Below are 23,436 nucleotides of genomic sequence, written 5' to 3'. Positions count from 1 at the left end.
CGAAAGAGAAGCCACATCCTGGCCAGGTAGCACCGGGAAGGAAACAACCATAATGGACTGCTTTCACCAGCGACCAAGCTGCTGGTTAGTTAATACGCAGGAACACCGCAAGCAGGAGGATGCATTGATAAATATGTTTGAGACTGGGATGTCCACACGACTATGTGACTCGATTGCCTTCTAAAAGTTTAGCCTTTCACTCGAACCAAAATTCAACTCACCGGTGCTGCAAGAGTGAATAACCTTATTGGAACTAAGATGGAAAAGGCAAAGCATAAACTGAAGGAGATCATAAAGCTCACGAGGAAGCTGACCCTCTGTGTAGATGGTTGGAGCAAGAGAGGATTAACAGCATCTTTCATGGGTGTGTCAGCGTGGTTTTATCATCCACCCTTTATCATCGCCATGCTCTGCTTAACCTACACCGAATAGAGCACCCACACACCGGGGAGTCCATTGCTCACTGCATTGATAAGACATTAGATGCATGGGGTATAGGAGAAGACAAGGTGCTGCTCATTGTGACAGATAACGGCTCCAACGTCGTCAAAGCTGTGCGGCTGCTTAGGGATAGAAGCCAAGGACAAAGTGAGGAGTCCCCAGATGGATCGCGGGCTCAGCCAGGAGGTGCCGGAGATGGCTTGAATGAATTGTGGGTCGAATCAGAGTCGGAGGAGACAAACGAGGAGGATGAGGAGATTGGGGAGACAGTGCAAAATACATTTGTCTTACTGATTTTTTATTTGGATATAAAATATCACAATGATATACTGTAAGCTTTAATTGATATTAATCCCATATAGTTAAAAAGAGAGAGGGAAATCATGTTCTTGATCTTTTTTATTGCTGTCATGTATATACAGCAACCTTCCCAACCTTGTTGCCTAAAGTGAAAATGTGGGCTCCTTATTTTATTTTTTATTTTATTTTAAAGCTAAAATGGCTAATGATATTAAGATATTGTCGTTATTGAAATCAAAAACAAAAAACACCTGTGTTTTTGTACTCAATTAACCTGTCATACTGATATAAGCCTATTAAAATTTTTAAAATACTGAACCCAAGTGGTATACTGTTAAAACATAAAATGTACAATTTTCACATTGACGTCGTAGTTATTGTCATGTCATGATTTCATATTTCTAATATTGAGATTTATTATAATTATATAATATTGAACATGTTATCCTGTGGAAACAAATTGGCACTCTTTATTAAATTGTACTATTCTTTTGTGTGTTTTACATTTGATGATAATAAATGATCTATTTGTTTGTCTGTTCTCTCTGTGTACTTTGCTTAGGACTTGACCTGCCAGATAATGGTGAGAACAGCAAGTTCCAGAGAATGCCATGCCTGGCCCACACCCTTCAGCTCACCCTAAAAGATGCCATGAAGCACCCAAATTTGCTCATATCAAGAGCAAGAAAGCTGGTACATGCTGTGAGGAAGTCGTCAGTGGCAAATGAAGCAATGATCAAAAAGTGTGGCAAAACTCTGGTCCGAGATTGTAGCACACGCTGGAACAGCACTTTTGATATGCTGAGAAGACTTCTGGAGATCAGAACTGAACTAAACCAAGTACTTGAGGAGTTGGGCATGGACACACTTCTCACAAGCGATTGGGCTGAGCTGGAAAACCTGGTCAAGCTGCTTGATCCCTTTGCCATTCATACAGACCAGATTCAGAGTGACAGCCAGTCACTCTCACGTGTAGTGCCATGTCTGCTCAACCTTGAGGCACACCTTCTGATGACAACTGCTGCTGGGAAGCAGTTAGCTCAAGTGCTGCTGAAGTGCTTGCGTTTCGCTGCCATTCTTAGCCCTGATTCCCCACAGTTTGATGCTACACCAGCAGCAGCCTGCCTATTGGATCCAAGTGTTTCACTAATTCTTCAAACACCAGACATGGTGCCAATGAGGAGGGCAGCACAGTCTTTAGTACAGAACTTGGCAGCTCAGTATAACCCAGCTACTGCTTCTCAGGATAATATTATTGACACTCAAAATGCAGCAGACTCCCCTCCTGCTGTCCTCCAGAAATACCGCTTCCTTGCATCTCGTATGGAGGTCAATGTGTCATTGACAAATGTTTGATGCGACAGCCTGTTGACCGAAATGAAGAAGTATTTTGATGACGTCAAACAGAGTGTCTTTAATGAGACACCATTGCAGTTCTGGAGATCAAGAGAGGCTGTCTATCCAAAACTTGCCCCTGTGGCACTGGATCTTGTTAGTGCCCCTGCCTCACAAGCCTTTGTGGAGCACATCTTCTCTGTGTGTGGACTGTTGTCATCTGGCCTGAGAAACAGAACAACCACATCTCTGGAGCAGCGTGTTTTCCTCAAAATCAACAAGAAATTGTTGATTGACTGAAGTACACCCATATCTCTATCTCTCTGTGTGTGTGTGTTCACTTTCTGATGTTACAGTGTATCACAAAAGTGAGTACACCCCTCACATTTCTGCAAATATTTCATTATATCTTTTCATGGGACAACACTATAGACATGAAACTTGGATATAACTTAGAGTAGTCAGTGTACAACTTGTATAGCAGTGTAGATTTACTGTCTGAAAATAACTGAAAATACTGAAAATAACTCAACACACAGCCATTAATGTCTAAATGGCTGGCAACATAAGTGAGTACACCCCACAGTGAACATGTCCAAATTGTGCCCAAAGTGTCAATAGTTTGTGTGACCACCATTATTATCCAGCACTGCCTTAACCCTCCTGGGCATGGAATTCACCAGAGCTGCACAGGTTGCTACTGGAATCCTCTTCCACTCCTCCATGATGACATCACGGAGCTGGTGGATGTTAGACACCTTGAACTCCTCCACCTTCCACTTGAGGATGCGCCACAGGTGCTCAATTGGGTTTAGTCCATCACCTTTACCTTCAGCTTCCTCAGCAAGGCAGTTGTCATCTTGGAGGTTGTGTTTGGGGTCGTTATCCTGTTGGAAAACTGCCATGAGGCCCAGTTTTCGAAGGGAGGGGATCATGCTCTGTTTCAGAATGTCACAGTACATGTTGGAATTCATGTTTCCCTCAATGAACCGCAGCTCCCCAGTGCCAGCAACACTCATGCAGCCCAAGACCATGATGCTACCACCACCATGCTTGACTGTAGGCAAGATACAGTAGTCTTGGTACTTCTCACCAGGGCGCCGCCACACATGCTGGACACCATCTGAGCCAAACAAGTTTATCTTGGTCTCGTCAGACCACAGGGCATTCCAGTAATCCATGTTCTTGGACTGCTTGTCTTCAGCAAACTGTTTGTGGGCTTTCTTATGCGTCAGCTTCCTTCTGGGATGACGACCATGCAGACCGAGTTGATGCAGTGTGCGGCGTATGGTCTGAGCACTGACAGGCTGACCTCCCACGTCTTCAACCTCTGCAGCAATGCTGGCAGCACTCATGTGTCTATTTTTTAAAGCCAACCTCTGGATATGACGCCGAACACGTGGACTCAACTTCTTTGGTCGACCCTGGCGAAGCCTGTTCCGAGTGGAACCTGTCCTGGAAAACCGCTGTATGACCTTGGCCACCATGCTGTAGCTCAGTTTCAGGGTGTTAGCAATCTTCTTATAGCCCAGGCCATCTTTGTGGAGAGCAACAATTCTATTTCTCACATCCTCAGAGAGTTCTTTGCCATGAGGTGCCATGTTGAATATCCAGTGGCCAGTATGAGAGAATTGTACCCAAAACACCAAATTTAACAGCCCTGCTCCCCATTTACACCTGGGACCTTGACACATGACACCAGGGAGGGACAACGACACATTTGGGCACAATTTGGACATGTTCACTGTGGGGTGTACTCACTTATGTTGCCAGCAATTTAGACATTAATGGCTGTGTGTTGAGTTATTTTCAGAAGACAGTAAATCTACACTGCCATACAAGTTGTACACTGACTACTCTAAGTTATATCCAAGTTTCATGTCTATAGTGTTGTCCCATGAAAAGATATAATGAAATATTTGCAGAAATGTGAGGGGTGTACTCACTTTTGTGATACACTGTATATGGGTGAAAGACGAATAGGGTGTTCCAAGTACCAAAAAAATTAAATGGTTAAATTGTATAATTTTTTCATATAATATTGTGCACAAATGTGTCACCTATGTAAATATGTATTTTTTTTCTCAGCATTTTGCTTATTTGATCATTTTAGTGTTGTTGACACACAACAAGGGCACAAAAATGTCATTCAGTGCAATGACTAATTTATGACAAAATACACACACAAGGAACAATCTTAGCCATTTCAAATTTATAAGTTTAGTATATCTCTTACAAAAGATTTAAAACCTCAGAAGAAACTGTACTTACTCTGTTTTGAATTTTCTGTGCATTGTTTGTACTCTAATGCGTCTTGGGATTTTATTTATTTGTATAAAAGATGTTTTTGCTACACATTCTATTCTATTTGAAACCTAATCAAACTCTGTTTTCTATGAAGCAGGCCTGGATTCTCTTGCATTCACATGAAAAAAATATATAATAATTACTTATTACAGTTATTTTAAGCAAATGTTTTTGTTTGCACTGTATGATGATTTTATGTTGCACTGAATGACATACTCCAAATTATCCTGTTACATCAGAATATTCATGACTTAATTTGTTTTTAAGTTCTTTATTGATTAAAGTAGCAGTAGTAGAATGAAAATATGCCACACCAGTGGCAAGTATGTGTTATAATATTACTACATCATGAAAAAAGTAAGGCAATGAAAAACATAGCTAATGAAGCCATCATAACAACTTGTAAGGCACCAGAACAGTGTGGAAGTGTGGAATTTGTGTCATAACACGTGAAAAAGTTGCTGCAGTAAATCTAAATTCATTCAGCCGTGAAAACCATTTGAAGTCGCATTTTATTTCATGAACTGAACAAATGTTTTCCAGTCTTTTGTTGTTAACCTTGAGGTTCTTGCTGTACATGGCTTTGGTTCTGCGATTATGATTTTGACATCAGACTTAAGGTAGTAGATTTCATCAGGTGGATTTGGCCACACAGAGGAATTTCTGTTTCAATTTTGTAGCATGCAGCTAACTTGCACCTCATCTCCTACAGACAGCAGTACCTGCCCAACGAAAGGTCATCGTACTTGACAATAACAAAACCTCAGGGACCACTTCATCAAAAACATAATTATTAATATTCATTGTAATTACTGCTCTTATTAAGGAAGACTAGAATGGAAAAAAGTGGTTTTAATATTTAAGAATAATTTTAAAACATTATAAAGTCAGTATAACAATGTCATTGTCAATTTAGTGCAACAGCGAAATTCTGTTGCACTGAATGACTGTTGTTGTACTGAATGACAGAAATTTTACTTTAGCACATTTTACAGTTATCCCAGTGGTTAGCAAAAGCTAACATTGACCTTAGCTCAAACACATTTCTACACATATTCACATTTAAATGTTAATAACCTTGTTTGTTTACAAGAATAACCGTAATATTACGTTTTCTGTGTTGTACTGAATGACACTCAGTTTTGTTCTTTAATGTACTGTGTCAGTAAAAAGACATTTTTATCAAATAATGTTAAAATGCATTGACCTTGTGTGTGTGTGCTGAAGGGTCCCCAGGAGTCTTCTTTTGTTGTTATAATTGGTCACATGACTGCAGTAGCTTGATTGCATATTAAAATAAGGCTTTTTATTAACGTTGTACTGAATGACAACTGAAGATTGGGAAAATGGGGACTGAAAGTATCCTGAATATTATTAATATTAAAAAACACATCTGATTGAATATTATTTAATATGTCACACATGACATTTGTACAATTATGCCAAAGCAGTAAATTTTAAGTTTTACTTAAGATTACTTAGTTTTTTCTTAATGTTTTATTACTTAAAGAGGTAGGGGGACCGTTGCACCGAATGACATTTTGGGGGTTTCAAGGGTTATTTTTTTCAAAAATCATACATTTTCCGTAAAAATTACTTAAGGTTTCAGTAAAGATGTACAAATGGAGTTGATTGAAGGTATATCCACTTATATTAATATAATTGTATATTATTTATCAAGTGGGGACACTAAAAAGTTACGGCTCGTCTTTGACCCATATATATACAGTATATATATACAGTGTATCACAAAAGTGAGTACACCCCTCACATTTCTGCAAATATTTCATTATATCTTTTCATGGGACAACACTATAGACATGAAACTTGGATATAACTTAGAGTAGTCAGTGTACAACTTGTATAGCAGTGTAGATTTACTGTCTTCTGAAAATAACTCAACACACAGCCATTAATGTCTAAATGGCTGGCAACATAAGTGAGTACACCCCACAGTGAACATGTCCAAATTGTGCCCAAAGTGTCAATATTTTGTGTGACCACCATTATTATCCAGCACTGCCTTAACCCTCCTGGGCATGGAATTCACCAGAGCTGCACAGGTTGCTACTGGAATCCTCTTCCACTCCTCCATGATGACATCACGGAGCTGGTGGATGTTAGACACCTTGAACTCCTCCACCTTCCACTTGAGGATGCGCCACAGGTGCTCAATTGGGTTTAGTCCATCACCTTTACCTTCAGCTTCCTCAGCAAGGCAGTTGTCATCTTGGAGGATGTGTTTGGGGTCGTTATCCTGTTGGAAAACTGCCATGAGGCCCAGTTTTCGAAGGGAGGGGATCATGCTCTGTTTCAGAATGTCACAGTACATGTTGGAATTCATGTTTCCCTCAATGAACTGCAGCTCCCCAGTGCCAGCAACACTCATGCAGCCCAAGACCATGATGCTACCACCACCATGCTTGACTGTAGGCAAGATACAGTTGTCTTGGTACTTCTCACCAGGGCGCCGCCACACATGCTGGACACCATCTGAGCCAAACAAGTTTATCTTGGTCTCGTCAGACCACAGGGCATTCCAGTAATCCATGTTCTTGGACTGCTTGTCTTCAGCAAACTGTTTGCGGGCTTTCTTGTGCGTCAGCTTCCTTCTGGGATGACGACCATGCAGACCGAGTTGATGCAGTGTGCGGCGTATGGTCTGAGCACTGACAGGCTGACCTCCCACGTCTTCAACCTCTGCAGCAATGCTGGCAGCACTCATGTGTCTATTTTTTAAAGCCAACCTCTGGATATGACGCCGAACACGTGGACTCAACTTCTTTGGTCGACCCTGGCGAAGCCTGTTCTGAGTGGAACCTGTCCTGGAAAACCGCTGTATGACCTTGGCCACCATGCTGTAGCTCAGTTTCAGGGTGTTAGCAATCTTCTTATAGCCCAGGCCATCTTTGTGGAGAGCAACAATTCTATTTCTCACATCCTCAGAGAGTTCTTTGCCATGAGGTGCCATGTTGAATATCCAGTGGCCAGTATGAGAGAATTGTACCCAAAACACCAAATTTAACAGCCCTGCTCCCCATTTACACCTGGGACCTTGACACATGACACCAGGGAGGGACAACGACACATTTGGGCACAATTTGGACATGTTCACTGTGGGGTGTACTCACTTATGTTGCCAGCTATTTAGACATTAATGGCTGTGTGTTGAGTTATTTTCAGAAGACAGTAAATCTACACTGCTATACAAGTTGTACACTGACTACTCTAAGTTATATCCAAGTTTCATGTCTATAGTGTTGTCCCATGAAAAGATATAATGAAATATTTGCAGAAATGTGAGGGGTGTACTCACTTTTGTGATACACTGTATATATACAGTGTATCACAAAAGTGAGTACACCCCTCACATTTCTGCAGATATTTAAGTATATCTTTTCATGGGACAACACTGACAAAATGACACTTTGACACAATGAAAAGTAGTCTGTTTGCAGCTTATATAACAGTGTAAATTTATTCTTCCCTCAAAATAACTCAATATACAGCCATTAATGTCTAAACCACCGGCAACAAAAGTGAGTACACCCCTAAGAGACTACACCCCTAAATGTCCAAATTGAGCACTGCCTGTCATTTTCCCTCTAAAATGTCATGTGATTTGTTAGTGTTACTAGGTCTCAGGTGTGCATAGGGAGCAGGTGTGTTCAATTTAGTAGTACAGCTCTCACACTCTCTCATACTGGTCACTGAAAGTTCCAACATGGCACCTCATGGCAAAGAACTCTCTGAGGATCTTAAAAGACGAATTGTTGCGCTACATGAAGATGGCCAAGGCTACAAGAAGATTGCCAACACCCTGAAACTGAGCTGCAGCACAGTGGCCAAGATCATCCAGCGTTTTAAAAGAGCAGGGTCCACTCAGAACAGACCTCGCGTTGGTCGTCCAAAGAAGCTGAGTGCACGTGCTCAGCGTCACATCCAACTGCTGTCTTTGAAAGATAGGCGCAGGAGTGCTGTCAGCATTGCTGCAGAGATTGAAAAGGTGGGGGGTCAGCCTGTCAGTGCTCAGACCATATGCCGCACACTACATCAAATTGGTCTGCATGGCTGTCACCCCAGAAGGAAGCCTCTCCTGAAGTCTCTACACAAGAAAGCCCGCAAACAGTTTGCTGAAGACATGTCAACAAAGGACATGGATTACTGGAACCATGTCCTATGGTCTGATGAGACCAAGATTAATTTGTTTGGTTCAGATGGTCTCAAGCATGTGTGGCGGCAATCAGGTGAGGAGTACAAAGATAAGTGTGTCATGCCTACAGTCAAGCATGGTGGTGGGAATGCCATGGTCTGGGGCTGCATGAGTGCAGCAGGTGTTGGGGAGTTACATTTCATTGAGGGACACATGAACTCCAATATGTACTGTGAAATACTGAAGCAGAGCATGATCCCCTCCCTCCAGAAACTGGGTCGCAGGGCAGTGTTCCAGCATGATAATGACCCCAAACACACCTCTAAGACGACCACTGCTTTATTGAAGAGGCTGAGGGTAAAGGTGATGGACTGGCCAAGCATGTCTCCAGACCTAAACCCAATAGAACATCTTTGGGGCATCCTCAAGCGGAAGGTGGAGGAGCGCAAAGTCTCGAATATCCGCCAGCTCCGTGATGTCGTCATGGAGGAGTGGAAAAGCATTCCAGTGGCAACCTGTGAAGCTCTGGTAAACTCCATGCCCAGGAGAGTTAAGGCAGTTCTGGGAAATAATGGTGGCCACACAAAATATTGACACTTCAGGAACTTTCACTAAGGGGTGTACTCACTTTTGTTGCCAGTGGTTTACACATTAATGGCTGTATATTGAGTTATTTTGAGGGAAGAATAAATTTACACTGTTATATAAGCTGCACACAGACTACTTTTCATTGTGTCAAAGTGTCATTTTGTCAGTGTTGTCCCATGAAAAGATATACTTAAATATCTGCAGAAATGTGAGGGGTGTACTCACTTTTGTGATACACTGTATATATATATATATATATATATATATACAGTATATACTGTATATCGCAGTCAAAGTTTGGTTAAGTAGTGTTATATTAAGTAGTGTTATTTTTTCACTACTTAATATACATATTAATATACATATTACTTAATATACTGTACATTGCCTGGCCAAAAAAAGTCACACACTCTAATATTTCGTTGGACCGCTTTTAGCTTTCATTACAGCACGCATTCGCTGTGGCATCGTTTCCACAAGCTTCTGCAATGTCACAACAATTATATATACAGTGCCATCAGAAAGTATTCACACCCCTTCACTTTTTCCACATTTTGTTACGTTACAGACATATTCGAAATCTGATTTGAGTATAGTTTTCTTTTAAAAAATCTACATGAAATAGCCCATAATGACAAAGTGAAAACATGTTTTCAGACATTTTTGTAAATCTTTTAAAAATTTAAACATTTAAACATAATAGGTACATAAGTATTCACACCCTTTGCTATGACGCTCAAAATTGAGCTCACGTGCATCCAGTTTACACTGATCATTCTTAATATGCTTCTACAACTTGATTGGAGACCACCTGTGGTAAATTCAGTTGATTGAACATAATTTGGAATGGCACACACTTGTCTATAAACGGTCTCACAGTTGACAGTGCATATCAGAGCAGAAACCAAGCAATAAAGTCAAAGGAATTGTCTTTAGACCTCCGAGACCGGATTGTATCAAGGCACAAATCTGGGAAAGGATACAAAAAAATTTCGGCAGCATTGAAGGTCCCAAAAAGCACTGTGGTCTCCATTATTCGGAAATGGAAGAAGTTTGGAACCACCAGAACCCTCCCTAGGGCCTTGGTCAGAGAGGTGACCAAGAACCCAATGGTCACTAAGGCAGAGTTCCAGTGCTCCCTTGTGGAGATAGGACAACCATCCAGTAGGTCAACCATTGCTAACACACTCCACCAATCAGGCCTTTATGGTAGAGTGGCCAGAAGGAAGCCACTCCTCACTAAAAGGCACATGGCAGCCCGCTTAAGGATTCTCAGACCAGAGGAATCAAAATTCTCTGGTCTGATGAAACCAAAATAGAACTTTTTGGCCTGAACTACAAGCGTCATGTCTGGAGAAAAACAGGCACTGCTCATCGCCTGGCTAACACCATCCCTACTGTCAAGCATGGTGGTGGTAGCATAGAGGGTAAGATGACAGCAGCCAAATATAGAGAGATTCTTCAAGAAAACCTGCTCCAGAGTGCTCTGGAACTCAGACTAGGGCGACGATTCATCTTCCAACACGACAATGACCCAAAGCACACAGCCAAGATAACAAAGGAGTAGCTTCAGGAGCAGTCTGTGAATGTCCTTGAGTGGCCCGGCCAGAGCCCAGACTTGAATCCAATTGAACACCTCTGGAAAGACCTAAAAATGGCTGTCTACAGACTCTGCCCATCCAACCTGACAGAGCTTGAGAGGATCTGCAGAGAAGAATGGGAGAAAATGCCCAAAAACAGGTGTGCCAAGCTTCTACAGACATACCCAAGAAGACTTGAGGCTGTGATTGCTGCCAAAGGGAAGGTGCTTCAAAAAATATTAAGCCATGGGTGTGAATACTTTTTTACCTATTATGTTTAAATGTTTTAATAAATTTACAAAAATGTCTGAAAACAGTTTTCACTTTGTCATTATGGGCTATTTCATGTAGATTTTTTTAAAAGGAAACTATACTCAAATCGGTTTTCAAATATGTCTGTAACGTAACAAAATGTGGAAAAAGTTAAGGGGTGTGAATACTTTCTGATGGCACTATATATATATAATAGGAAAGAACACACGTACACCATCAGTTTCCTCGAATCGGAACTGTCGCAGCGGAAGTACTGCTTATTTTTCTTCTCTTCCAGCATGTCAAAATAAAAGGTACTCACAGTTGTGTATTCACTTAATGACAGCATATATTAATAAAACGCTAACACAGGGATCTGTAAATATTATGAAAGATACTGAGCTTTCCAACAGTTCGCCTGACAACATTTAAATTAGAACACGGACACAATAATGAACATGAGGAAACTTTACTTTTCATCTTTTGTCCTTTTTCTTTCCACACCAATACATCTGACTTGTCATTCCCAAGTGAATCGATATGGGTATTTTCTGTGTGGAATTTGTATGTTCTCCCCGCGCCTGCGTGGGTTTCCTCTGGGTGCTCAAGTGTGTGTGTGTGTGTGTGTGTGTGTGTGTGTGTGTGTGTGTGTGTCAGCACTGTGATGAAGTGGCGACCAGGATAAAACACAATAAATGGACAAGGACTTTTGACTAGTCGAAAATACAATTTTGAATGTCCCTAACTTAGTTTTGCCTAGTCATTACTTATATTCTAGATTTCAACAATTTAATTTGCACTAGTCTTATCATAGTTTTTGAAAATTTAAAAATATTAGCAGATATCTTGACCTGGAGACATCTTGAACTGGAGTTCCCATACAGCTCAGTGGTAAATTTGATGTCATTCACACTAGTCAAAAATTGGTATAGCCTGGTCAAAATATAACAAAAAATACTTAATTCAGTAACATGTGTAGTCACAAATAAATTTCAGATATCTAAAAGTCTGGTCGCACGATTTAATTTCAAAAGGGCTTGCCGTTTTAGACCAACCTGGCAACAACGCAGACTTAGGTGTTACGTAAAGGTAGGCGTTGCCTAAGAACGTGTTGTAAGAGCAAAATTCTCCAGTGAAGTTTTCACCGGCATGTGCTATAAGCACGAATCATGAAGATCTGGGCGTCAGAGCATGTTTTCAAGTAAGTGTTAAATCGTAAGAGTTTCGGTAAATATTTAGATCTACCTAATGGCTTGGCTTTGGGTGTATCACGACTAACTTAGGTGCTATAAGAAATAGCTTTGAGCCCGCTAGCCGGATTACGTTAAACCAAAGAACTAAACGGTTTTGAGGATTTCTTATTTATATTTACCTTAGCGTAATGCAAGTATAGATGGTAGGTTTTGGGAAATGTCTACATTTGTTTAATGGCTATTTGAGAACTTTATGTTTGACCTTGGCTTTTACCCTTGTGGCCAGTGACGTGGGACGTTACGTTAGCTGAAGAACGCTAACGTAGTAAGCTTATAGGACTAACAAGGTAAACTTGTCGGAATATTTGTAGAGTGTTTTCGCGCGTTGCCTATATACTTGTTATATTATTTGCTTATTAGGCTTAGCTCATTTGTTTTATCATATAAATTCTAAAAGTCTGAGTTATATGGCAAGGCCTGTAAACATAGAATTTTGCCAGCAGATTAGGCAAAGTTAGGTTAGGGACATCCAGAATTGTCTTTACCACAAAACCCACATTTAATATAAAAATGCTTTGGCTGTGAGCGCACGGCATCATGGGATCTTGTACTCTCACAGCCGATGACAGTGTTGCCATTTTAAGAATTCCCAAGATCTTGACACAAAAATCCCAATATTGTAATTAAAATCCGAAGTAACTGAAAATGACAAAATTGTGAAGATTTATGTATCGTATTCTCACAATTATTATTCCCCTAAATCCCAAGATCTTGAGAAAAATCTCAAAGAGTGGCAACACTGGCCGATGGCATGCAGGGAAAAATGCCCTCTGCTCTACTATGCTGGCAAGCCTACCGGTCGCCACATAGACCCCTTCCCAAGGGCTAACCGTCCCGGTAGACTCAACACACAAAGCAACCACACAAGAATCAGTTTAGCATATAACATTATGGCACTACATTTGATAGTCGGCAAGGCATCAGGGCAGATGCCACTCCAGTTAAGGTCGGGCAGGCTGTTTCGGGGTGGTGGAGCTTGCTGGAACTGGTGGGTTCTCCATCAGCTTTAAATTGATAGTCCATCACCTTTAAAACTGATGACGTCAAAAAGTGTGAAACTATGTTGCACTCTTGTCCATGGGTTACCATGTTTCTATACTAGGGCTGTCGATCGATTAAAAAAACAATTCACTAATTAATCGTACAATTTGCTGTAATTAATCGCGATTAATCACATTTTTCCTTAATACTGAAGCTTTTAATGATGTACATTTAATTGTAAAATAAACTCAATGGAATAATATCTATATTCAAATACTTTTGTTTAATTGTATCTTTTTAATTTTAAACGCAGATTCTTCTGTGGTTGCAGGGGTTGACAGATATTTGTGTGCAATGGGTGCCAGCCTTGCTTTTGCTCCTTCTCTTGTTGACCACCACTGTAGTGGACACCCCTCCATATCCATTTTGGGCTCTGCTTTATAGTGGTTCAGACATTGTTCTATTGACTCTTCCACTTAGTAGTATCTGTATCAGAAGAACCCAACAAGAAGCCAGACATCCTCCTCTTCTTTTGAGGCCGTTATACAGGCTTGAACCTCACTAAATAGACTGGATAATTGTCTGAGGGCTACATAACTCTAAACAAGTGGCATAAGGCTGGCAACACCACTAAATAGCAGACATATTGAAAATTAAATAGAAAGCACAGGATGTTTTAAACATGTTAGTAAATTGTTATTAATTACACTCACTCCTTTCCTGTCCGTATGTACAAATGCCTGCATACACATAGATGATCCAGGGAAGAGTGAGCAAGATAATCACAAAGGGAGAAAACAGACATGCAAGTAGACTTATGAGGAAGACTTTCGAATCCCATAAGTAGACAGAGAGCAGGAACACACACACAAAATACATGTAAAGAATGATTAAACACACACACACTAGGGCTGGGCGATATGGATCAAAAATAATATCTCGATATTTTTTAGCTGAATGGCGATATACGATATATATCTCGATATTTTTTTTATCCCATAAGGTAATAACAAAAATACACTTCTGAGACAAAGCTACAGGTTTTATACATGCACTTTTATTAACAATGTCAATAATAAACTATTGGAATAAATTAAAAAATACACAAATAAAATAATGTTCTTTTCCTGCAATAAAAAAAAGAGACTCCCAGCTGTGCAATTAAAATGTAAACAGAAAAGATACAGAGCAAAAATAACAAAAGGCTGACATGCTCTTTAAAAAGTTGTATTCAGATTGAATTAAATGAACAAAATCAAATCCTTCAGTCAGTGCATTTTTTGTGCAAATCTCAAGTAACAATAAAGATATAATAAGAACACAAAAACAGGCCAGGCAAACTATTGTACAACTTACAGATTTTGTGCAAGGAAAACTAGTCTGTCAACAGTGTCAGGCTTCAAGGATGCCCTGTGGCAGGTTACAATGTTCCCCCTGCAACTGAAAACCCTTTCAGAAGGGGAGCTGGTGGCTGGCACACACAGGTATTTCTTGGCCAGGTGGCTCAGTGCTGGATAGGCAATTTCATGTTTTTTCCACCATTTGAGAGGGTCGGCATCACTCTCCACACAAGCTGACAAAAGGTAGTTAGAAAGTTCATTTTCTATTGCTTCCCTTTGTGTTAAAGTGGTGCTGCTGGGCGCTGTGCTGGTCTGGAAAAAGCTTGCCAGTGATCTCTTCTTTTTAGCTTTGTGTGCCACTGCTGCTTCTTCTTGGTCTGCAGACTCAGGTGCAGCTGGGTCAGACAGCTCAGAAAAACATCTGTCCTGATAGCCGAGCAGAGACTCAGCTTCCAAGATGATTTTATGTTTTAGTGAATCTATTTTCTCACTCTGTCTGAATGTATTTGGCCCTGAACTGTGGATCCACAAAAGAAGCAATGTCCAACAAGTCACTGGTGGCTGGGTCTGCATATTTATTTTTGAGGTAATCCACAATGCTGGTCTTGATGGATTTACACAGCTCACTATCCTCCTCTCCAGGTGCCAGGAGACTAGTGTTAAACAGGTGTAGCACAGGTCTGACATACGACAGGGTCACATACTTTTCTCCTGAAAGAGCATCAGTGAAGTCCTGAAGTGGTTTCAGAGCTTTCTGAACTGCCTCCAGGACCTCTATGTCCTGCCAGGTAGGGACAAGAGGCCTGGTTTTCACATTGACAGAGAGGACTTTAGATATTGCTCTTTCCTGCTCCAGAACCCTCTCTAGCAGCCTTGATCCCCAGCGAGTGGTTGTCTCTGTAATGAGCTGGTGACTTGGAAGACCCAGCTGTATTTGCACTTCAGCCAGTTCTCTTCTCTTTTTCCAGCTGTAGGAGAAGCTGCTGACAACTTTCTTACACAGAGAAGTGGCCCGGGTGACGCGGGCATCATCAATAGCTTGTCCTGTAACACAAAATAATTTTTAAAATCACTTTAATTTTTATATAGAGGCAAATCATGCAAAGACAAATAACAGTCTAATATAATCTAATATCACGATTCAATTACGATTTAGAGAATTGCAATGCAATGATAAAACGATTATTGATGCATCTTTTTTTCTATACAGATTTTTTTTTTCTTACTGTGTAAACTAATTGGTACCTTTTAAGCAAAGTATTTGTAATGATCCATAATGATTTTACTTCCAATATTTTTTTTATTAATAAATCAAATTGAAGAAATGTGGCAAGTCAACTGGAAGTTACATTTGCCAGTATATATACCAACAATGCAAAGAACATTGATTAATAATAAAATTAATAAAGATTTCAGCAATTAAAATATACTTCTAACCAAAATCTTCCTCATTTGTGCAATGGACCTTCAGACAAAAAAATCTGAAACTGTACCACAGTTTTTAAAAAATAGAGAACTCCATCAGCAGCGCTTATACAAAAATAATGCTTGTGAACTTCAGCATATTCTGAATAACTAAATACATAATAATAGTTTGACACAACTTGCATACAGTGTGCGTCTTGTCCAGGTCCCCTTTCCCTTCAACTTCATAGAAGCCAAAGTGTTTCCATACGATAGCTTTTAATTCAGAGGGTGCCGCTAGAATTTCGCGCATGTCTGTTTTCTTTGTTATGTGCGCACCATATACTGTCCGGGTGCTACACTGCCGCGTTTCTGTGTTCCGCCTTTTTTACGAATTCTGAATTTTGTGAATAGATTCCTTATTGTCTATGTCTGCTTCGTGATGCATCTAAGAATAAACTTTTTCCCGCACTCATAATAAGCACAGACACACTCCAGTATGGCTGAGTTTATCTAACTACGTTTCAGTTTCATAAGTGGTAGATGTATCACTTAAGAAGAAAGATTATCCTGTGGTCAGTAGACATATTTAGCTCTGTAAGTGATTCCATAAATTTTTTACTTAACAGTAACCATACATCCATTCACCCTGGCATATCATTTTTCTTATTTCAAAGCAAATGATTCAGTATTGCACTTACCAATTGCCAGATGAAGTCTGTGACCAAAACATTGCATCCTCAGCCACTTGTTCAGTTGCACCGCCTTAACGACATTAGCCCCGTTGTCAGTAGTTATCGCAACCAGTCCCGCCGGGTTGAGCTTCCAACTTGTGAGGGCATCCTGCAGGGTGTCAGCAATATGCTCCCCGGTGTGGTCTTGGGGAAAGTAGCTGGTCTGGAGACAGGCACTTTTCAGTTCCCAGTCGTCTATAAAATGTATAGTCACACTCATGTATGGCTCGCAGGTCCTGCTGGACCACATATCAGTGGTCAGTGCGAAGTGAGACACTTTGGTGAGACGGGCGGCGAGACTCTCTCTAAAGTCAGTATACATTTTTGGCAGTACTTCTTTCGCTAAGTAATTCCGACTAGGTAACTGGTATCTTCGGTCAAGGGTTTTTAGCAGTTGTATAAAGCCCTCTTGTTCCACAATTGACATCGGGACCATGTCTTTGGCGATACGATATGCCACTGCTTTAGTAATGTCACACCACTTCTCACTTTTTTTTCTCATAAGGCACAACACGGGTATACGAATTTAGTAACGTGGTTTGTTTCGGTGCAGGAGGCTGGGAAAGCTTCACGATCTGGGCTGCAGCACGCAGTTTTACACACTCTTCGTACTGCACTTTATGGCGCTGTTGTAAGTGGTGGAAAAGATTAGTAGTGCTCAAAGCTTTTGTCATAACTGATTTTCGGCATTCTCTACAGAATACATTATCCTGCTGCTCATCCGACACCTTAAAACCAAACCATCTCCAAATAATTGAGCCATTGTTTTTTTTTTTTTACTAACTAGCTCCTCTTCGATACCCGTCACTTCATCTGTCGCCATGTTCTCGCAGCCTGCAGGACTTATTACTGGTGAAGCGGTGGGGAGGGGCGAGTTGTGTTCAGTGAGGGAGAGAGGCGGGGCAAGGTGAACATGTGCAGAGACAAACTGGGAGAAGAGAAAGACGAACTGTCGGATCTAATTGGAACGCAACATCTATATCGATATATGCGATATTGTCTTATCTTATATCGCGTATGTAAATATATCGATGTTTTTAAAATATCGATATATCGCCCAGCACTAACTAGGGATGCACCGATACGATATTAAGATCGGATATCGGTGCCGATATTACCAAAATGAGATAGATCGGGTATCGGATAATTAGGCCGATTCATGGGGCCGATACGCTGCCTCAGTAGAGAGGATTCTAATAAGTCAATATTATTCGAGCGCGCTACTTAGACAGCGATTCCATCGGGTTTAGCATCTTGCCATTAAAACCAATGAATTGAGGTAGCACAGCACGCTAACGTCAATATAACACCTCCCTTCAGGTACCGATAACGGTTACATTTCCTGACAAGCCCGAACTTGCAAATAAAAACACTCGGTACAAGTTTATACAGGTTAAAAATCAGGAATATTTTATTTACGTTTGATAATAACTCCATTCGTTTCTCCGCCCCGTCAGCCATGTTTATTTTTCTGTGAGAGAAAGAGAGAAGATTTCGAACAGCCTCCTTCTCGGGATCGCGCACAGGATGACGTAAAATGCGTTTATGTAGAGAGATCGCTAGCTTCTCCAACACACCCATTATATTGAATTGCACTAGATGTTTGCTTGTTTACAGTGTTTGATTACTGATTGTATTGTACCAAGGTATTCGTTTATTCTCAGGTTCTTCTTGCGCTGCTAGATTTTGAATTACTGTTTACACTACATATTTAAAAAATAAGATTGATTACTGTTTGTGTAACTACTTCAGTTTCAGCTGATACATTTAATTTATTTTTAAATATTTTAAGAAGTTTGCCTTTTTTATTTTGAATTTGAATGCTGTGCCAAGGTCCTGCACAATTGTTTATTATTTTATTGACAAATAAATAGCAGTTCAGTACATTTATATCTGTGTTAATTATATTTTGTTTTGCAAACTTAGTGATGTTTAAGTCAATCCTGATGCCTTAAGTCTTTCCTACATGATAAAGTATACGGTTTATTAATTCAACAATGGTATCGGATCGGTATCGGGTATCGACCGATATGCAAAGTACAGTAATCCCTTGCTATATCGCGCTTCGACTTTTCGACTTCACTCTATCGCGGATTTTATTTGCAAGCATGTCTAAATATAAACCGCGGATTTCTGCTAGTGATGGGTCGGTCGCGAACGATCCGGCTCTAACAGCCGGCTCTTTAAAGTGAACGATGGGATTCTGCTCCTGGTTGGGAGCCGATTCGTTTTTTTTCTGTTAAAGCCGCACGTGATTGGTCAAGATGCGTAAGGGCGTGCACAGACAGGGTGCACACGAACAGGAGGGAGAGAGAGAGAACTTGATAAAGTTCTGCGGACAAGGGGGGTGTGTTCGAAAAGCTATCTCTCTCTCTACATAGATGCATTTTACGTCATCCTGTGCGCGCTCCCGATAAGGAGGCTGTTCAAACATGGCTGACGGTGCGGACAAACAAATGGAGTTCTTTTCAAACGTAAATAAAATATTACTGATTTTTAACTTGTACCGAGTGTTTTTATTTGCAAGTTCGGGCTTGTCAGGAAATGTAACCGTTATCGTTACATGAAGGGAAATGTTATATTGACGTTAGCATGCTGTGCTACCTCAATCCATTGGTTTTAATGACGATGCTAAAGCCGATGGAATCGGGTTATAAAAATAACCATATAAACACATGGTTTTTACTTTGCGGATTTTCACCTTTAGCGGAGGGTTCTGGAACGCAACCCCCACGATCGAGGAGGGATTACTGTATATGTATCGGATCGGTATCGGAACTGAAAAAGTTGGATCGGTGCATACCTAGCCCTAACACACACACACACACAGAGAGAGAGAGAACTTGGGTAAAGCGAGAGTGAGCACATACATACAGAAAATACAGGTCACGCGCGCACGCACATAAAACACGGGCTGAGAGAGCGTACACATACAGAGAGCGCGCGGACACATACACGCGCAGAGAAAAGAGACGCACACAGGGCGGAAGAGAGAGGGAAGAGCAGAAGGGAAAACAATTCATGTACCAGGCAACTTTTTAATGTAAAACTTCCCGTCTAAAACACAATTTTAATCCATTGTTAGCCGCGATGGTCCGAAGTAAACACCCAGCTGCGTTAATTGCGTTAATTTTTTTTAACGCGTTAAAGACTTCAATTTAATCACAATAATTAATGCGTTAATTTTGACAGCACTATTCTATACTAATCTATACAGTACTTTATTGCATACTAGTATGTAGGGCTGCCAATAATGACTATTTTTCTATCGATTAATCTATAGACTTTTATCGATTAGTCGCATAATCTAACAATTAATTTTCCTTCAAAAAAATTTAATTCAGAATCATTACACTTTTATTTTAACAACTTTATGGCATAATAATATGTCACAAAACTAAATGCAAACAGGGTTTATGTCCTTATTATCACATTCTTAAGTGCTCCATATTAAACAAAGTGCAACATGTTTTTAATGCATTCTGTACACAAAGCAAAGTGCTTAAACTTACAGCAGAAATAAAATAGAGGTGGGCACGTCTCATTAAGTCCAACATACAGCAGAATGAACCCAGATTGTAACCTACACATTAATTTAAAACTGACCTAAAATTGTCAGTGATGTAAACAAAGGGGTAATTGTTAATTCACATGAGAAGCTTTTTGTGCTTTGATTCATCGTGTGTGAATGCGCTCTAACTGAACTCGCTAAGAAATACGGTATTCCAAGATCTCCGCGATTTAAGAAACTTAATGAAACAATATACTGTAGAATTAAATATGAGCCCTAACTGAACTCGCTAAGGAATACAGTACTCTAGGATTTCCGTGATTAAGAAGTTGAAACAATGTAGACGTACAACATCGCGCTAGTGCTGCTGTGGTACCATCAAAGCAGTGTGTACAAACCACATTTTTGTTTTGTGCCAGATTTAAGTATTCCCAAACGTTTGATGATATTTTTTTTGGAAAACTTTTAGCTTTTCTTTAAAAAGCTCTCTACAATCGGCTTCTGACTCTGCTGCACACTGTAAACCCTAATAAGTTTAAAATAATTTGAGGTAATTCGTTGCCTCAAATGAATTAAGTTTTCGAAACTCAGTTTTTTTTAGTAATGTGTAATACTGTTGAGTCGAACAAACTTATGTCTTTAAGTTCAACAGACAAACCATAAGTACTTGACACTCAAAATGTACTGCACCTGTAACTTAACTTTTTAAGTCAAAGTAACTATTGCACAACTGATCTAACTTGCTTATTTAAGTTTATTGCAATGATTATATAAAGTTGTTGTCACTCATCAAAATATGCACATTGTGACCTATTAATGGCAGCTGATGCTGGCTCACCTTCCTTGCTCATCCTTCTTGATTTATCAGCTGCATTTGACACAGTGGACCATGGAATACTCCTAAATCGGCTACATCACGCCATTGGCCTCACGGACACTGCCTTTTCCTGGTTTCAATCCTACCTCAGTGACAGAACAGAGTATGTTTCCCTCGGTAATGCAAGGTCCCAGACACATACTGTGACCTGCGGAGTCCCACAGGGGTCAGTTCTTGGCCCCATCCTTTTCAATCTGTATATGCTCCCGCTTGGTCATGTCATTACTCACCATGGAATTTGATTCCATTGCTACGCTGATGACATACAACTGTATTTGAAAATCAACACACCCTCCTCTTCATCATCATCATTTTCATCATCTTCTCTGACATTGCTTACTGCCTGTCTGGAGGAGATACAGTCATGGATGAAACACAATTTTCTCCAGTTGAACAGTGCTAAAACTGAAGCAATCTTGGTTGGCACCCCACATCAGATTCAGTCATCTTCCATAGACAGCTTTACTTTCTCTGGTCACAATATTCCCATTTCCTCATCAGTCACCAATCTTGGTGTAAGATTTGACTCACATCTCACTTTCGATACCCATATTAAACACCTCTGCAAGATCTCTTTTTATCATCTGAGAAATATTGCTAAACTTCGTCCCACTCTCACTCTATCAGATGCTGAAAAACTGATGCATGCTTTTGTCTCCTCCAGACTGGATTACTGCAATGCACTTCTCATTGGGATTTCTAGCAAAAGTCTTCATAGATTACAAAGCATTCAGAACAGTGCCGCTAGGATCCTGATGAGAGTGCGAAAATATGAGCATATCACACCGATTCTACGTTCTCTTCACTGGCTTCCCATCTCTGTTAGGATTGAATACAAGGTCTCCCTCCTCACTCACCAGTGTATTTATGGTTATGCTCCCACCTATTTGAAAGAACTGCTCACCACTCAAACCTCATTCCGATCCTTCCGCTCTACCAACTCAAATCGCCTTCTCCCCCCAAGAACCAAGCTCAGTACCATGGGTGATCGGGCCTTCTGTTCTGCTGCCCCTCGCCTTTGGAATGCCCTCCCTGACCATTTGAGGGCACCACAGCCGATTGGGACTTTTAAGAAGAGACTCAAAACCTTTCTTTTTAGCAGAACCTATGAATAATTTTTAATTTATGTAGTGATTGTAGCTATTTTATTTATTTATTTATTTATTTATTAATTGTAGTGATGTCTTTATCTTGTGGCACTTTGAGATTTGTACACAAATGTAAAGTGCATTACAAATTAAATGTATTATTATTATTATTGTACTGGTTTTATACCCAAAATATTCTAAATTAAGAAGTCACTAATATTACAACTGCAAAAAAATCCAAATGACATCAAATCAATGGTATCAAATCTTATTTATTGGAAAAGAGCAGTAGTTTCACAAAACTGTGTAAAAGAAAAGTAACAACATTTTGACAGCAACTCACAAAGCTCCTCACAAAGTTGTGCAAATATAAATCTTAAAAACATTTGCTTAATTGCACACTTCACTTAAAATTCAAACTTCAAAATGGAAAACAAATCAATTCTGGTGCACAGCATAACCCACAGGATAAGTAGTGTTGCATACTTGGTAGATTAAATACAGATATTTAATACACTGAGCCTATACATACATATATGTATAGAGAGAGATGGATAGATATAGAGATTGTATATACTGTATATATATGTATACAGGTCCTTCTCAAAAAATTAGCATATTGTGATAAAGTTCATTATTTTCCATAATGTAATGATAAAAATTAAACTTTCATATATTTTAGATTCATTGCACACCAACTGAAATATTTCAGGTCTTTTATTGTTTTAATACTGATGATTTTGGCATACAGCTCATGAAAACCCAAAATTCCTATCTCAAAAAATTAGCATATCATGAAAAGGTTCTCTAAACGAGCTATTAACCTAATCATCTGAATCAACGAATTAACTCTAAACACCTGCAAAAGATTCCTGAGGCTTTTAAAAACTCCCAGCCTGGTTCATTACTCAAAACTGCAATCATGGGTAAGACTGCCGACCTGACTGCTGTCCAGAAGGCCATCATTGACACCCTCAAGCAAGAGGGTAAGACACAGAAAGAAATTTCTGAACGAATAGGCTGTTCCCAAAGTGCTGTATCAAGGCACCTCAGTGGGAAGTCTGTGGGAAGGAAAAAGTGTGGCAGAAAACGCTGCACAACGAGAAGAGGTGACCGGACCCTGAGGAAGATTGTGGAGAAGGGCCGATTCCAGACCTTGGGGGACCTGCGGAAGCAGTGGACTGAGTCTGGAGTAGAAACATCCAGAGCCACCGTGCACAGGCGTGTGCAGGAAATGGGATACAGGTGCCGCATTCCCCAGGTCAAGCCACTTTTGAACCAAAAACAGCAGC

The 23,436-nt window shown here is 40.2% G+C and overlaps 1 protein-coding gene across 3 annotated transcripts in view; it reads left to right on the top strand.

Moving 5' to 3' along the window:
* The first annotated feature begins 12,056 nt into the window (after positions 1-12,056).
* Positions 12,057-23,436, top strand: part of prelid3b (PRELI domain containing 3) — a 66,403-nt gene continuing 55,023 nt past the window's right edge. For 2 of the 3 annotated variants that reach the window (XM_062997600.1, XM_062997599.1), the window contains exon 1: positions 12,100-12,157. Coding sequence is in view for 1 of the 3 variants with exons in the window: in XM_062997601.1 (XP_062853671.1) it covers positions 12,126-12,157 (32 nt within the window). In the remaining 2 variants the exon portion in view is untranslated. Of the gene's footprint in view, positions 12,158-23,436 lie in introns of all 3 variants that reach the window. The other variant, XM_062997601.1, reaches the window with a different exon arrangement.

This window comes from Trichomycterus rosablanca, chromosome 6 (assembly GCF_030014385.1).
Source record: "Trichomycterus rosablanca isolate fTriRos1 chromosome 6, fTriRos1.hap1, whole genome shotgun sequence".
Lineage (NCBI taxonomy): Eukaryota > Metazoa > Chordata > Actinopteri > Siluriformes > Trichomycteridae > Trichomycterus > Trichomycterus rosablanca.
This window is presented reverse-complemented; position numbering and strand designations above follow the sequence as displayed.